Source organism: Calliopsis andreniformis, chromosome 3, assembly GCF_051401765.1.
Source record: "Calliopsis andreniformis isolate RMS-2024a chromosome 3, iyCalAndr_principal, whole genome shotgun sequence".
NCBI lineage: Eukaryota > Metazoa > Arthropoda > Insecta > Hymenoptera > Andrenidae > Calliopsis > Calliopsis andreniformis.
This window is the reverse complement of record NC_135064.1, coordinates 14303996-14322252: the sequence shown is the minus strand read 5'-3', so window position 1 is coordinate 14322252 and position 18257 is coordinate 14303996. Positions and strand designations below refer to the sequence as shown.

At 34.5% G+C, this 18257-nt stretch overlaps 2 protein-coding genes across 4 annotated transcripts; both read right to left on the bottom strand.

Annotated features, from left to right (window-relative positions):
* Window positions 1-175: 175 nt before the first annotated feature.
* Window positions 176-12061, bottom strand: C12.2 (von Willebrand factor A domain-containing protein c12.2). The gene is made up of 19 exons (XM_076375136.1): window positions 11953-12061; window positions 11793-11873; window positions 11305-11714; window positions 11061-11225; window positions 6022-6180; window positions 5722-5952; window positions 5442-5654; window positions 5184-5344; window positions 4828-5110; window positions 4044-4742; window positions 3585-3965; window positions 3372-3523; window positions 2836-3250; window positions 2013-2767; window positions 1608-1918; window positions 1291-1542; window positions 814-1208; window positions 504-742; window positions 176-419 (listed from the first exon to the last, which is right to left on the bottom strand). The coding sequence occupies exons 1-19, from the start codon at window positions 12059-12061 to the stop codon at window positions 299-301; spliced, it is 5532 nt and encodes a 1843-aa protein (XP_076231251.1). The 3' UTR covers window positions 176-298.
* A 617-nt stretch (window positions 12062-12678) lies between these two features.
* On the bottom strand, window positions 12679-18176 carry LOC143177243 (3'-5' RNA helicase YTHDC2). Of its 3 annotated transcripts, XM_076375105.1 has the most exons (8): window positions 18035-18176; window positions 17570-17787; window positions 17309-17502; window positions 15137-17228; window positions 14674-15060; window positions 14339-14589; window positions 13915-14255; window positions 12679-13825 (listed from the first exon to the last, which is right to left on the bottom strand). In XM_076375105.1, exons 2-8 carry the CDS (start codon window positions 17764-17766, stop codon window positions 13814-13816), a joined length of 3474 nt encoding a protein of 1157 aa, XP_076231220.1. In that variant the 5' UTR covers window positions 17767-17787; window positions 18035-18176; the 3' UTR covers window positions 12679-13813. The 3 variants fall into 3 exon arrangements, with proteins under 3 accessions (XP_076231220.1, XP_076231218.1, XP_076231219.1); XM_076375103.1 differs by lacking the exon at window positions 12679-13825 and having other exon boundaries at window positions 13841-14255; XM_076375104.1 differs by lacking the exons at window positions 12679-13825; window positions 18035-18176 and adding an exon at window positions 17922-18002 and having other exon boundaries at window positions 13841-14255.
* Window positions 18177-18257: the final 81 nt, after the last annotated feature.

Sequence of the window (18257 nt, the reverse complement as noted above, 5' to 3'; positions counted from 1 at the left end):
TTTATCTTATATTTTTCCTGCTAAAGTACATACATTTTTTAATATATGTAACTTCACAGTACAATATTAATTTCATACTAAATAGGCATGATTAGAATAGTTGTTCTACTAGATTACTTATCATAAGTTATAACACAGTCGACTGTATTTAGTCACAACGAAACAATTGATAAGATACAATTAAAATTTTATATTTACATAATATACAAGCTATATATTTCTGTAAGTATAACTTAAATATACAGTATGATACATTTTTTATTTATTGACTTTTAGAAATATTTGCAAAAATTGTGTATTATGTACTGAATCGCGTTGTACTTAGCAAAGAAGCGGCAAATATTTGCTGGAGTATTCGAGGTATATCCTTAAGGTCCATGCAAACGAACGCTCGCCCCGATGGCATCTTCTTGATCAGCCTTAAAATACAAGATTTATATTTCCATTTCGTCCTTCTTTAAGAAATAAACCTATTCTAATAGGATTTGTTGCATTATACTTGCCTATCTGCTTGATCACCCAAAGATCCAATAAATATAGCGCAAGCATTTACATCTGGATTCGACATAAGAATTTTGGCAAATTGTTCAGGTGGAATACCATAACGCTCCAAGTTTGCATCAGACAAAACAATGACGATAGATTCATCAGAATCTTCTTTCGCAAGACTCATGATTGCATGCTGAGTCGCTTCCAATGTATTGTCACCAGACATGCAAAACTGTGAGTGAGCGTGCATTGTCTAAAAGAAATCGGTCCGGTCAGAACGCTGCACCTCGCGTTTAATTGAAACAATTTCTTAACTGCAATTACCTTTATTACTTCCAATCTACGCTTATTATCCGCCGGTGGTTCAGTGTGGTTAACAAAAGAAATATGATAGTCGTCACCGGAGTGACCGACAATATCATACTGAAACTTTCCTTCGTAACCACTGAACGCTTCCATTACCATAACGCAAGCCTCCATCTCTCTATCCAGACGTCCATCATAACCATTAAATCTATACATACTACCAGATACGTCCACTACTAATTTCAAACGTTTTGGTTTTGTCTGTAAAGCTCCAATCTCTGGTTCCTTCTCTGCTCTTCTTCGGTAAATCGTTTTTTCTCCTGTTAAGCCTTCGATTAATTTTGTATCATCTAATTCACCTGAAGTTTGATGCTTACACCACTGACGCTCGTTATTTTTAGCCTGTAGACTACCTATAAAGGAAAGCAATGTTTCTTTTTATTTTTATCGGCTGGGTAGACGGAAACAGATGAAAAAAAATTATTGAATGGTCACCTATTATAATTCTCAATGCTTGGACCTGCTTCTGAACAGCAGTGCTGAATTGGGAATATACTTGATGGTCATATTCACTCATCCTTATGTCCTTTAAACGTTGCCGAAACGCTTTAAGACCCATTTCTCTCGCCGCCTTTTTTACGTGTTCCGGCACAGCGTTCTTTTCTTCGTCACTAAGTTGATGTACCGTATGGCCCGCGTCCAAACGATATGGTCCACCCTTACCACCTAGACCTGCTGTATCCCTTCCTAAAATTTTCATGAAACACTTAAGTAATCGTAAAAATTCATAATTCAAGTACCGTATGCTATACCTCCAGTTCCTCCAGCCCATGTGTTCCCTCCAACATGCGGTTCGTTCTTCTCGTCGACCTTTCCATGCTTCGGGCTGCTGACATCCAATCCAGAGTATCTCTCTTTTGTAATCTGTAGTCTTTCGTTGTCACTCCCTACCATTTTTTGCCAAGCACCCAAAGATTTTTCTATGTTCGCCATAGATGTTTCCCAAAGTCGAACACATCCACCTACGTCTACTGTAACTAGATCTTGATTCGATTTTCGAGACGCGTACAGGGGATAATTGTTCGAGTATAACCATTGAACCATGGGTGACACTTTGATTGGTCTAGAATGTTTTCCAAAAAGGTTGTAGAACTTTGTTAGGAAATTTCATTATCAAAGAAATTTTAAAATATCTGAGCTGACGTATGGATACTCACTCAGGTATAGGTATATAACGCAGTTTATGGTTTACAATATCGGTAACTTCTAAATAACCAGCAACTCCAGAATATTTTTCATTCTTAGGAAGAACGTCATCTGGAACTTCCTGAGGTATAACTGTTCTGATGATTTGCCCACTTTCCATGACAATAGGAGGCGTGAAGCTTCTACTTCGCTGTTGCTTTGGCCAGTAATGAATTTCATTAAAACTGTCTAAGTCGGGAAACCCAACAGCAATACTAGCATAGGTGTTATCAGTCACCATCAGTCTATTGGGAGAGTCTATCTTCTGTCCTAAAGCTGCGCTAAGAACGCTAGTGTGCAAATTACCCTTGCTATTACTCAAAAAAATGGCACTTTGTAGGTGATGGTCACTAGATTCTTCTATTTCTTGTAAAATATTCGGGCATGGCAATGAATCGGCTGATTTTTTGAGAATATATTTTTTTCTGAACATATCTTGTACCAACCACTTTTTGTTAGATGGAAGTAAAACTGATTCTACGTCAAACGGTAAATTGATTGTATAGGCAGACATGGAATGTAAATCGATCACTTCTAGCTTATTAGATTTAAACATATAAAAAATGACTTGATTATTGGATAAAATTAAATCATTCTTCATTTTCCAATTAAACTTCTTATTTTTAAAAGCATTTGTTATTTTATCCGACGCTATTTCAAAGAAGGATGAGAACTGTATTTGATGAGCCAAACCATTATTTACGTTAACCATTAACAAATTGTTACTCTGTAAAAACATACTTCTATAAGTATGAATAAAAGTAAAAGAATGAGTTTTAGAGCGAAACTACTTACAGTTTCTTCGTGTACCAAAACGTTTCCTTCTTTATCAGTTGTCATCGAGAATCGAGGTTTATTACCCATCTCAGGACTTATCAACCCGTGTATCACTGTCTCTTGAATTTTATCTGACTCCTGTTCTATGCTTAAGATCTTCATAGGATTAGTCGTAAGAATATGAATTTTGTCATTGTGGCATGTCGCAACCGACAAAGCCGCGACTACACCACTTTCGTTAACGGGTACAGTCCAATAGCTTTGTAATTCAGTGAATAAAGCTGACCTAGCTTCGACACGATCCAAAGGCAAAGTGGTTTGTGTCAATTTTATTGGCGACTTTAATTTAATGTACCGTTCTTGAACAGGCAATACTTGTTGCTGATTTGAAATACTCCAAGTAGCAGAAATCTTGTTGTTCGGTAAAGATATTCTGCAAAGGAAAGGAAAAGAACTGTACTTTGAAAATGAAAACACTTTGAAATTCATTATAAATTTTATTTATACAAGATAAAAATTGTTCTAACAAACACTCTATACACCAGATATCTTACTCTTTTGCTAATGCGATACTAGCAGGACTCGTTCCAATAGGAATTCCGTGCTTGTGAAGTACGCTCACTAATGTGTCAAAAACTTCTTGACTATATCGATCAAAGTCGAACACATTTCGTACTACATTAGCTAATGATTCTTGAGGAAATTTCTAAAAAGAAACCACACCGCTTATTAATAAATGAAACATAATCAAAATCGTCTATACTTACCTCTAAATGTTTCACGATATTAACAACTTCTCGAGTCGAGTATGGATACGAAACTAATCCCTGATCAGCCATGCTTCTCAACTCTCCAAAAGCCTTCACTAACTTGAGTATCACATCCTCATTCACATGGGGACCGTACTGTTTCAATAGTTGAATCTCATTCTCAACACTTGGGTTGTCAACCGCGTGTGTACTGAACAAGTCACCCAAGGCTCCAAAGAAGTCGTTCCCTAAGAATGGAAAACCTGGCCTATTGGCTAACACTATCATTTTAAAATCAGGATGAAGAGGTATCGTATTTGAATCTACTGCACTAGAGCTTGTTGGTGGGACGATGCGTCTACCATCGGATAATATCATTTCTCCAGATTCAACTAATGTCTAAACACAAAAAAATCTAATTTCGTATAAAGACTAAAAATATGTTTAGGCATATTACAGTTAACTTAACTAGAATACCTTCAAAATGCAAGTAACATGGGTGGGAGCTTTGTCCGCCTCGTCGACGACGAGTACGTGACCCAATTTGACAGCTTGCACAAGCGGCGAGTCTTCATACACTACTTTGCCATCCCTAACCATTGGCTGTAAGGTCAAAGTTTGAACAGTCGTATCTCTGTGCAGCTGTATATATTCGCGAGGTCTATTTAACAACTGCAACAATCTGTCGACAATTTTATTCTTGCCGACACCTTGGTTTCCAACCAGCAAGAGATTTTGTCCTAAACTAAAGTCCTGCAGCAAACGCTCCAAGAGAGCAACGTGCTGAGGCACATCGTAAAACAAAATATCAGGTACTTTCGTCAGGGCCGTCGTGTTGCATCGATTAACAACTGTATCTCCAATTTGCACAGTGTTATCTTTAACTTCGCACTTGATGTATTTATTCGACGTGCTGTTAGTTGGAATAATGTTCATTCTCTTGCAAGAGTCTTCGAGAGCCTGTTTCGCCAGCACTGGTAAGAAACGAGCCAGACACGCGCGATGCACCGCGACATAAGCATCTTCAGTTTTAAATTTATGCATTCTCTCCGCTATCCTGAGAATCTGCCTCGTGCTGAGAGATCCAGCCAGAGACTGTAAAGTTGGATCGCTGGAGGATCGCAGCAAGTGCGCCAGATCTAAAATGTTCAGTAGCATTTCCGAGGGCTCCCCGTACTAAAACACAATGTGAAACGCTTACTATGCAAACGAGACGACGCCTTAAAATTCTCAAGGTACGCCCGAAGTTCGGGATAAACACCTTTGATCGGATGATATGAAGTTCCTCCGATTTGGAGAGCGGTCTCATCTCGTGAAAGAGAAATAAACTCAGTAGTTCCGAATTTAACCACTGCCCTGACGAATTATTAATCATCGGTGATTCCGCTAAGGCTATGATTCTGAAGGATGGATCGATACGTAGTATACCCGAGGCTTCCATATCAGCGTCGGATTTATTGCATTCTTTCTTTATCTCGTCATAACGATCTGCACTGGTGAGCCTTTTGCCATCGTGCAACTGTAATTCTCGATCGTGTACTAATCTATAAAGAAACGAAACAGGTTGCTTGAATTCGCTTCAATGATTCCTTTTTGTAGTCTCCCGAGGCAATGTACCTATGCAATATAGCCAACGTGCTGTGGTGGATCCTATTAATTCCGTCCAATACAGCCAATTTCCCATGCAGGGCTGCGTCGACTAGTGGTGAATATCTCCAAACAGTATCACCGTTAGGCAATGTGGTTCGTTGTTGTATTAGATCCCTAGAAGTCATGTCCTAAGGGGATGTTTTAACTATTTCGAATACCTAATATCTCTATCTAATCATATTTAAATGATTATTCTTTAAAAATAAATATACTTATAACACTTGCCTGATACAGTACTATAGGTTCTATTTGATATCCCATTAATTCAGTTAACATTTTCACCGTCGTGGACTTTCCACAACCCTTTGGACCAATTAAACACAAGTCGGAAACTAAATGCGTTTCCAACATACTCGTTAGCAAATTGTTCTGATAATTCGTCTCTACGTATTCAGTTAATTTTGTATTTTTATCTACATGCTTGGCACCACAAGGAACCTGCCAAGAAGTAAGAAAGCACGATAATCGACTGCAGAATTATTCTTCTTCAATCATTGCCACTTACATTCAGTGTTGTTTTAATAGTACCATGCTCTATTGTGACGTTCAACGAATCGTTTATTTTTTCATTCACGCTCACACGTCTTACAGTAATAGCGTCGTTCGTTGCCGTTTCGAGAATATTAAATGTTTTTAATATACTCTCAACTGCGGATCGGCCTTCTCTCCCCAAGAATAGTTTATAGGGATAGAATCTATAAAATATATCGTATACCGGCAGGTGTGGGCATTTATCCTGCGATAATACTCAAATTAACACAAAAGTTGTGAAACAAGCTAATATTAGGGATAATAGGACGTTTACCATAATAATCGCAGCTGAAGGCAGATTATCCAGGGGGAAGTCCGGAAGCCCTAAGGATACAGCCTCTTGTGTAATCAAAGCATGTGCGCATGATACTAATTGCGCTAATTTCCCGGGATCAACGTTTGGGGCTAACTTTTTCAAATTTTCCAATTGATCCTAAAATCGAAATAATTTTCAGAAGAGAAACATACTTCTTTATCCTAATTTTGAGATTGAACATTTTTATCCCAATTTTAAATCTTCTCATTATCTTCTTTCAAATATTTTATAACACAAATTTTGTATTTGATCGATAATAATATATGTACGCAAAAGTTTCTCTACGTTCTAGTACAGTAACAAATACAGTAAAAAGTGATAAATTAGCACGCCTCAATTTTCTTGTCAGACACGTGAAATCACTAATTTCGAACACTTCCTTTTACCTCAGAGTGGAAGTTAATAATTCACGACGACCGCTTTCTCCACAACAAACGAAGTTATGATTGCATTACTCTCGTAAGATATCCGCATTGTTTCCGTTTGCTCGAAAACCGCATATCCCGCGTAATCGCGAACAAGAGGGACGCACGGAATGTTACACCACGATCTGTTTGAAACAGTCCAGCCGAGTGATTAGCGCCAAGAGAGCTTTCCATTGTGCGCCAAGCACCCGCGAATAACTACCACTCGGCACGGAATCCTCCGGATAGCTTACAGATTTCCATCGAAAAGTTTCAATTGAGCTACATTCTCAGGCCCATCAACACGGTAATCGCGATTGCGGTGAAAATACATTTCGTTCCATGAAACGCGCCTATAAAAATAGAATTGCTTAAAGGAATTTAGTTTGAATTGAATCAACTACAATTAGTAACAATAGTCTATATATATACACTACCGTGCATAACTATTTCGACTCTTTCACACCGAATAAAATTTTATACAGTAGTGACCAAATCGCGGCTCTTTGAAACATTTGCTACGGCTCCTGGGTTCGTGGGTTCACATTATTGAAATTTATTTATAGTACACCTGTTTTCTAAAAAAGATTTTTCTTCCGTTCTGCAGTAAAACTAGTAGAATAAGTATTTGTGTCAGGTATAGCAATGTCAGTAGAATAAATCATAAGTCAGACATAACGAAATCAGTAGAATAGATCTGAAGTCAGACACATTTAACGCGAATTTCAGACATTTTTGGAACAATTCATAACTCTCAAACGAAGCTGCAAACACAGTTTCATTCTTCTTGATTTCTGTTTTATTTTAGCATGTAAAATCATCCTTTAAAGTTTCTGAAATTTGTTAAACAACCTGTACTATTATATGTAACTGTTTCAATGAAGCTCTCGAGTTCAACAAAGCTCTGTAGCTCTCGAGGATTTTTGATAAGCAAAATGTGAAGATTTTCAAATACTTATGCACGGTAATGTACACGTATATTTTTGGTATTATTGAACAATTTACTGAAAAACATGTTTTATAAGCGAGCTTATAAATATTTTAATTTTTTTAAACATTTTTAATCTGAATTGTTACTTAAATGACTTACGTCATTAGCTGTACTACCATATTTTCTCTACCTTATTACTTAATTTGTAACGTCAAGATGGAAGTTATAACTATTAAATTTAATGAACAAAATCTGTATATTAGAGACTGGAAATTTAAATGCTAAAGTATATTCGTTTCCTGTGACTTGTAACTAACACGTTCATAAATGTATTAATGAAAGGACTATAGAATCTAGTCGCATGTCATTGTTATAACTTCACGTTTAATGTCACCTCTAATTACTTTCACAAAGTGAGTACAAGTTAAAGTAACTACTGCAATGTTGATTAGCTGCAAAGTTTCCTATGGAAACAATACTCTACGATAAGATCAACACTATGTTCCTTGCTAACGGCGATAAATATCTCCCAGCGACGAACTTTTACGAACTTCTTAAAGTACGTCGCAGAACAATTGCGATGTTAATGCCTCATTCACTGGTAGAAGCACGCTATCCATGAATTCCGATAAATTATCGAAGTTCAATGTACCTCGAATCACGAAATTGCGAAACGCTATGCAAACAAGTTACCAAGTTACATTTCAATGTCGGAATATATAAAACTTGAACTACTTAAACACAGTAGATAATAACTTTCATATAGAAGTACTTTCAATTTTCAGAGTATGTATAATAAATAAACAAGAATATTGATGAAGATCGAAACACAAGAGGAGCTTTTTAATTAAACTAGCTGTTAATAAAAAGACGTCAATTTCTCCTTAAACAAGTTTTAAATTGCTCCCACATGCATATGAAACAAAACTAATGCGTGTAAAACGTATTTAAGCAGCGAATAGCAATACGTGACACGAACTAACTCAAAATAATGTTGCAATCGTGTTTCTGTCACAAAAAACCACCTTAAAGCAGTTTAAATACGTTTAAACTTGTAATTATCTTTGACTTTTTAAGAAATTCCCGCAGAAACTCATTATCTACTTTTTTCAATTTACAAATATTCCTAACACTGAATGTGTAAAAGTGTTCACCGCGATATCTCTCGCCGGCACCGTTCTCCGTTATTTCTTTCACGCGGCGAATAATAGGTATTGAATTGACTCTCGATAAAATGAGATTTATTGCGACGTATTAAGTGTCGAAAAAGTGGCATGCATAAATGAAGTTAATACACTTAGATGTGCCGAAGAGTAAAGAAATAACAACTAAAGAAATGTGCTTTCAAGATAATTTACAGATTAAATTTACATAGATTAAAAATTACCTTTGAGCAATGTCAACGTTAAAGGAACTTATATCTATCATCAGAAACGTGTAGAGTTTAAAACTTGAAAAAGTTTAGTCTGTCTCGTAGCATAAATATGGATCTTGAATTAGTAATATTTCATCGTAAAATAACTACAATGTTGAATGCAATCAGCATAGTTGATCAACTCTTCATGCTTAGTTAATTAACTAACGATTCTTGCGAAGACATATGCTTCTCTTTAGAAATTAGATTTGGCATTACTATATGCAGTTGCAGGCGTCTAGGAGGGGACCACACAGATGATACTTTTTCATATATTTTACCTCCGTTGCGCGATTCATCTAGGTTCAATTTCAAAGACGTTCCAGCATTACTCGTAGACGTTTCATTAGCATCACGACTATCTTCTCTTGTACTTTTTATCTTAGGCAAGCTCTTTAGCAATATCTTGTTTTGTTCCCTTCCGAAGCGTTCAGAATTACGATCTTCGTGTACTTTATAATTTGGTGACGTTACTCGATCCTTTTCTATGGAAGAGTCACGTTTAAAACGCGAACATCTCGTTTTATTAAAACTCCATTTACGTTCGTCTTCGCACGGTGAAGCTTCCCCAAAATCGTCCTCAAAAACGTAGCTTTGTGCTCTTCCAGATAAGTCTATCCACTGGAGAACTCTTTCGAACAATGGATTCCAGAAAGCATCAAATCCTTCTACCTGTTTGCTTTCTGGTATGTTGAAATCTGAATCCAGCTCTAATTCTGGCGTTCTCTTTTCAGAAATTCCACTTCTAAATATCGGCTTATCGATAAGGAAGTTTATACCTTGCTTCTCCGTGTGTTCTTGGTGTCTTTTCTTAGCTCTTTTAATGTCATGTGAAGAAGATTCTAACTTGAGGCGCTGGTTGCTGGTTGCGCTAGTTGACATTCTAGGACAAGGAGGAGCGGATAGTTTGCGATAGATTCGCGACGTCTTATTTTGTGAAAGATTATTGCCGACTACAATGTACAAGTTCGCGAAGCAACTATTCAAACGATCGAGTGTTGATTCTGGTTCCTGGTATTCCGTCGAGTAGCTTTTATTCTTTGTCGTACGAGATCGTCGACGAGATTTCGAGTTAATTAATGGATCGTCGGGTGATAAAATTGCATGCCGAATACCATCTACCCAGACTGTGCGCACAGATATCGGTCTTTCTGAAGAAGACCATGTAGCTGGCATTGCTAGTTCGAATAAAGAATTTAAGTTTACGCATAAATAGCAACGCAAGAACAGAAACAAATATAACTGATATCAAATTATGGAGCGTTTTCTTTTACAACTATCTTCTTTGTTTTTCATGTCCCTTGTGTTAAAGCTTGTTTACTCGAATTTGTTTCGTAGAGTTGGCGACAAAGCGTGTTGAAGCTCACGTTCCACCGAATTCCGACGTATTGACTCTCGACTGAGCAGGAGGACAAACAGGGTTCTACTGTGCTCGGGACACGCGATCCAAACTGCGATGACTGTGACCATAGCGCAGCGACGAACAGTTTATATAGGAAGGAAGCGAGCACCGGAAGGGAGGACTGACTGGAGGGGTTGGTGCGACCCCTGCACCCCATGTCTAATGGTACGCGGCTGTGTTCCCATAAATCAGGTAAAACTTCAGCAAATTGCACGTGTTCGTGTCTCCTTTGAACGGCCTCGATAATTATCAAATACCATCACATGAGATTCAACATTTCGTTGCTAATATTTTAATTTTATATATATAGTAGCTAATTATTTATATAAATATGACTTGATTAAGATATTCGACCCCTACGTAGGTACTTGTGTATAAATATATCGTGAATATTGTAGTTTTCGCGATTAATAATGGATCGCATTACATAGAAGATAAAAATAACGTAGTATCACACGAATTTAGAATTAAAAGTTTTTGATTAACTTCGTGCGTGACTTCAAACTTAGAAGTTCACATTAGTCAACCAGTAGAGAAGTTGAACTTTCAAAGTTATCATCTTCATGATGACATACAATACTTTGATACTCCTTATAAAATATTTCTATCAGACATGAAATAAATTCTGTCCATATTGTACGTATCATAATCGCTTATTACTATTTTTAATTAAAACTTTGAAACGTAGTTTTTGATTTATTATTTTTAAAACTTAAAATAAATTAGTAAAAGTGATATGAATAATTTACGATCTGTGTTTCAATTCATCGTTTTTTAATATAACTGCATTTGGATCTTAAAATTTTATAGTTATCTTAATTAAATGTATTTATATAATATACTTACTTCATAACTGGGTGGTGCAATATACCTGGCTTGAAATCTAGATCTGAGGGGAGGATCAAGTGTATGCCCAGGATATCTTGGTGCTGGCAAACCTAATGCAATAACTCTAAAGTCTTCACTAACTCTAACAAGTCGCCAAGTATCCAATTCTTTCTGACTGTATGTCTGGAACAAATGATTAAGTAATTTATAGAAATATTTCTTGAGTTTATTCACTGGTACTACCAGATAATTAAATATATACCTCAAGCAATTTATCATAACGTGTTGCAGGAATAAGAAATCGACCATCTTCTAAATGCATTTCACGGTTTTCTAACAAATTATTTAAAACTGGAAGTACATTCCTTTCAGCTTTCTCTACACCTTCGATAACTAGAACTCTTCCTTCTGTTGCAGCTCTTACTGCACTTTGATCATGATAATATGCAGTTCCACTTTTAATTTCCCTTCTTTGTTTTAAATCTGCTTCAGTTGTATCCCTTGAAAGTGCTATAAATTCTAACTCACGTCCTGTAAATTCCAAAAAAGCTAAAGCCAATTCTCTTCGTTTTATTCCTGGTCCACCCATTAAAAAAATATCTTGGGATAAAATATCTTTCTGGAGCATCCATTTTAAGTGTCTTAGATCCTCTTGGGTAGACGTTTTTAATACTGTTCCAATAATAATCAGTTATTAGATTCCTTTTTTTATATAAAAAATTGAATTGTTAAATAAAAAGCTTAACTTACAATATTTTCTTGGTATGTATTCAGAATATTTTGCTGGTTTCACTTGTTTTGAAACATCACCAATAGTTATTACTATATTATCTACAATAAAAATATGATAATTAATGATTAATAATATCTCCATGCTATAAAACAATTAATGGATTTTTATCAGACTCACCTGACTTACAGCGTAAGAGCAATGAAGGATTAGAACGAAATACTTTTGACTTTTCTAAAATTATAGATGCAGTTGAGATGCGACGAAGATTGCAAGAAATAAATAACATTGTTTAACTTAATTTCCGTCACGGAATAAAAATAATATAAGAACAAAATTTCCTATAAAAAAAATATATAAATGCATGTACAAACACTTTAGCAAGGTAGTAGCTAATACACAATTTATCAAAGCAAGTGTCAATGTACGAATAAACGTTCTGAATTAAATTTCATGATGTTATGTCATTGAAACTCTTCTTATTACAAAGCATGTTTAAAGTAAATAAGAAATAACCTATATCTGTCATAAGACAATACTAATTTGAGGTTAAACACAACCTTTGAATTTATATAGAAAATAATTAAACAAATTAGATGAATGAAGGAAGTCATCAATTTAAATGAACATGGTTACAGTTTAATGACAATAAGCAATAAACTTGAGTTATTTACAAGCAATGAGACATATTATGATTCTCATATATTTACTGCTAACTTTTCCAGGAACAAATTTACTTTTATTTAAATATAAGTTTAACTTACAAGTAACAGTTCAAATACAATTTAGAACTAGAAATTAATAACATTTGAAAATCATTTCATACTGTATATTGCATCATTTTCACCACTTCAAAGAATCCAAAGGTCATCAATAGATGATATCAAACAAGAAATTAACAAACACTTGTTAGGACATAACTCTTTTATTATCACACTGAAAAGTATTACAATAGTTCTAAAAACTATGTTAACATCAACATATATCATATTGTTGCCTAAACTTTTTACAAGTAGTTTCATAAATTAGAGATAAACAGATTTATCCTTTACAGAAAAAGAAGAAAAATAACAAATTAGCCTTTTCAGGATATCCTTAAGATACAAATAAATTTTGTACTTGATAATAGACATTTTTAAGCATTCAACTAAAGTAAAATACTTTCTTTGCCATGTAAAATATCTATAAACTAAAATATTTAAATTATTTAAGAAGTCTTAATCACCTAAAGTAAAAGGTAACAAACTGCACTTTACTCTTTCGTTCAACATTGAGTCATCCACCCATTTGCAAATTGCAATACTTAAGTGCGATTATTCTGTATAGTAAATTATAAGATTAAGTACTTTATACAGAGTATAAAATATAAACAAGTTATTTAAGATTAATATCTATACAGTATATCATATTCTATCAGATAAGTAGAAAGACCTACTTTGATTCATGAATATTATTCAATACTAATTAGGCAGTAAATTGGAAATGTGAAGCAACCTCAGAAAAAAAGTAGTTACAATAAATTAGATCTCATGATAAACTATTAGGTTACATATTTGATTATCTAATATTACTTGACGTTATTCATGAACATTTTACAACATACCTAATTCATGTATGCGAATGTTTTTGTAAAATCTTAAAAATGAAAATATTACACTCCTGATATGAATTTGAAATTGCCAGTAAAATTATTCAATTATTACATAAAAATAGGAATATGTACATTTATAAAATATATAGCACAACTATGCATAATATTTATATTCCTTAAAAGTCTCTACTAAAATAAGGTAAAGAAATAATTCGTCTCTAAAACTTTGTTAATACTGAATAAACATTCGAAGGCAACTACAAATATTCTGCAATCAGTGGTAATTTCTTTTACCCTGTCTGTTTCAAATGAAATCTATTTAACTTCCACAAAATCCATAAAAATACGGAAATACCATTGTAATTTTGCAATGAGTTACATGTAGGAACTAAGAAAATTAAATGTTTCTCATGAATCATACATACTATAATATTCTTCTTGTATCCGAATTTAAAAACTTCTCTAAAAGAAAGAGAGAACAAATTTTATTTATAATCAACTAAAAAATAATACGTGTACATATTACTAGCATGTTAAGTTGAGAAATTTACCTCTACGAAGTCATCTGTCCTTCTAGCATTAGCAGGATAGTAGTCGACGATTAATGGACGTGGTCTTTGACCAATACCAGATGGTTGCTGTAGCCCACATGCCTGTTCTTCATTTGTGATTACACTAACCAAGGTACTTACTACCTTCTCGTCTAATTGTGACATAGCTTTGTTTGGCGTTTTCATACGCCTCAAGAACAAAGCATTCCACTTTTGTCTTAAATGTAAAAAGAATCGAGCAGTCTCAGGGTCAAGTTTGAACACTACCCAATCATCGAGTTTAAAAATCGTTCCATCATTATTTTCATCGACTTCGGAGTCCGATTCACTTTCGGGTACGGCTATCAATTGATGACAATAACATTGAAATATTATATAATGGTCTCATTACAATCAACAGCATAAATGATAAAAAAAAACTTACATTCAGCTTCATAAATAACATCCACAGATAATCTTGCTGGTCCACAGAATAATGCCACTGTTAATGGATTAACTAGAGTAACCATTTTAACATGGCAGAAATGTCCTGTGCGACTCATTTCTTCGTAAAGTAACCAATCACAAGGCAATGTTTCTACATTAGCTGAATGTGTTTGTGCAGATGTCATTCTTGGTGATTTAGGGTAATCTCTTAAAGTGGATGATGGATGGAAAAATACTTTCACTGCTTTCCTGTAACATTCATTAATAACTACGTGAAAATACAACACTTTCTAATATGAAATTATATTGAAAATATTAAAGCAATGTACATACTGTGTTCTCAATTGCATGTGCTCTCTGTCTACTCTTATGAGATTTGGATATAATCCAGCAGTCAAAGCTGCTTTCACTACTGCCCAATTTTCAGAATTGGAATTCAGATCTCTAATATCTCCCGGTCCACGCGCTCTAACAAATCCAGATGCACGAAGTTGACCGAGAATTTGAGTACGCATCCCAACTACCATCTCCATCACAGCAGCAGAAATAAAATTTTGTTCACAAAATATACGTTCTTTACCACTTGCACGTGCATTTTGCCAACCTTGAAAAGCACGTAACACTGCCATATGATCAGAATATGTGTTCGTTGCAAATCTTTTACGAGCTGCAGTCGCAGCTCTTTTTTGTGACGGTTGTGTAGGTAAAACAAAAGGATCTCTGAAATTAAATATTTATCAAAATGTTATTTTACTTCATATAAAACAATTTTAAATGCTATAAGAATATAACTTACTTATACGCTAAACTGCATACAATAGTTAAAACTGGATCTAAACATTTTAAAACAACAGCATACAATAACATTTTTCCAAGTCGTGGCTCAATTGGTAAATCAAGTAAATGACTTCCTAATTCAGTGAGATCTTCCCACGGATCTAGTGCATCAATAGTTTTCAATAACTGAACTGCATTTCTTGTTACCAAATTAGAAGGTGGTTCTAATGCTCGATCTAAAAATTCTGCAATGGGTGTATTTCCTGGAGCTAAATGCTTTGTATATAAACACAATTCTTGCAGTGGCAATCTTAAAATTTCTGGCGTTTGATATGGCTGCATACTATTGTACCGAATCGAAGAAAACAAACGATAACAAATGCCTTTTTTACATCTTCCTGCTCTACCCTTACGTTGTTTTGCACAAGCTTGGGAGATCCAATTAGATTTAAGTGTGCATACTCCCGATATGGCATCAAAAGATTTTTCTTTAACTTTTCCCGAGTCAATGACATAAACAACATCATCGATTGTTATACTTGTTTCAGCTATATTTGTTGCAAGAATAATCTTTCGAGTTCCTTGGGGACTTGGCTTAAAAACTTTCTTCTGATCACATGTTTGCATGTTTGAATGCAGTACATATAAATTATATCGTAAACCCTGATTCATTTCTTTTTCCTCATTATTTATTTTTTCCTTCATAGTCACAATGTCATCATATCCTGGCAGGAATATTAAGAGAGAACCAGGAGCCATTTTCAAATGGATGTGTAAAATTAATTGTAAAAGGAGATCATAATTTATGTTATCATCATTAAATGTATGGTGATAAACATCCAACAAAAGCTTGTCTTCTTCAGAAAGTGAAACATCTTTAGCATGTATTACTGTATCATCTTGCAAAGCACAATCATAAGTTTTCATATATGCTTCTATTAATTCTGCACATTCAGTTTGATTCATGTTTCTTGCCCAATCTAATGCTGTCCATTCATTGCCTGCTCGTAAATTTAAGTTTGCACCTAAATTTAGAAGTTGCTCTGTAGTGTTTATACATCCTCTACCTGCAGCCACCATAAGCGGAGTTACAGATGTTGTGGAATGTTGATAATCTACAGAAACATTTTCAGACAATATGAAGTATAAAAGTTGTGCAAAATTATCTTCACCACCAAGCAACCATGCATCAGAAATACTTTTATCCATTTCTTCTATTAACCAAGGCTCTAGTTTTACTTTTTCTGGAATAGGTTCACAGTGTTGAGCTAAAATTGGAGCAGGTAATAAACATTTCTCATTAGTAGTATGCGATCTTGATTGCTGGGGTTTGTACTGAGTCCAAGTCTCTAATACTTTACGTTGATCTTTTTTATTCATGAACTCTTTTCGCTTTGAAAGCATTTCTTTAGTCATATAGCCAGTCATTTTTAAAACATCTTCAAGAAAATATGTATCCACATCGAATGATCTCCCCAAAACATTGATAACTGCACATTTACTAAAGTACTTTACAAAAATATTAACATCCAATGTAGCACTCATGAGCACCAGCTTCAGATTTCTGTGTTTCAATAGTGCATCTTTTAGTGCTATTAAAAGAAAGTCACAAAATCTATCACGTTCGTGAACTTCATCTACAATGACATGTGTAACAGTACTCAGGGCAGAATCACCTGCCATAAGAGTTCTAAGCAATACACCATTTGTACAGTATGTTAGAAGAGTTTTTGGTGCAACTCTACTCTCAAGTCTTATCTGATAACCAAATGTTTGGCCAATTTTTTCATCTCTTTCAAATGCTACTCTTTCAGCCACAGAAACAGCTGACAGTCTTCTTGGTTGAGTACAAATAATTCTACAAGGTTGATGCCTTTGTTGACAGTACTCAAGAATGAACTGAGGTATTTGGGTAGTTTTGCCACTACCTGTTTCACCTCCTACTATAACCACTTGATTAGTATTCAAAGCATTCAAAATATCCTCCCTAACATTAAAAATTGGAAGTGATTTACGAAAATTTAATACATCAAAATTAGTTTTTAGTTGTGGTATTTGTGGTACACTGTTGTTCAATCGACCCATTGCTTTAGTATTTGCATTAATTGAAACTAAAAACAATAAATTATACAATTATTTTAAAGCTATGTGAAATATATCTGTTAATATAACTTAAAGACAATATTAATACCATCTGTATTAAGAGGTCGTTCTCTTTCAATCGGGGGTAATAAATCTTGACATTCTTTATGATTTAAAGGAAAACTTTGTAATAAACTATAAATACTCTGTCTTGATGCACTTTGTAGTTTTATTACTGCATCAGCTTGAACTATGGTTGACCCCTCTCTCTTATATACCGTTAAAAATCGATTGATACCTTTACTATTTGAGACAAACATGTAATTCTTATCCTCATTTATATCTTATTTATATCTCATTTATATCTTACCCTCTACTTTTAGATTTTAATCCTAATTCGTATGCAAGCTTATGAATATAAGCCCTCTCTTCTGCTGTATAAGAAGATGGAAACTCCAGTTCTTTTTGATCAGGAGTTTCCATTAACTTTTTTAGTGTCAGATTCACTGCAATTCTCGTATCTTCTCCAATGAGAGGAGCTTTTTTATGACGATTTCTACGTGGCATGATGTATATTTAGCAGTACTTCTAAAATACAAAAGAATTATAATAAGAAATATGTACATACTTTGACTAAGAATTTGAAATTAATAAACTAACAGTGCTAACGAATCTAAAAATTAACAAAAAATAATCCACGTCTATAGACTAAAAATACGCACTTGCTCTAAGAATAAAATCAAACGCACGTGCTACCCAATTTTGTATGTCAATAAATAAACCTAATTATTCGAACAGAAGAGATACGTTTTGGTACATATACAAACTGACTCACATGATTTAGATGACCTTGTCCAAGTACATGTGTTTATTTCCGTATGATAGACGGTAATAACCAACAACGAACTAATACTAATAGATGTTTTAGCATTCGTGAAAGATTCTGAAAAATACTTCACAATAAAAATGCAACGCATCTGAACAACGACCTGTCAACAGAAATGCACTTTACTGCAGGACGGTTGTTTAATAATAGATGCCGCTAGTCGACGATTCTT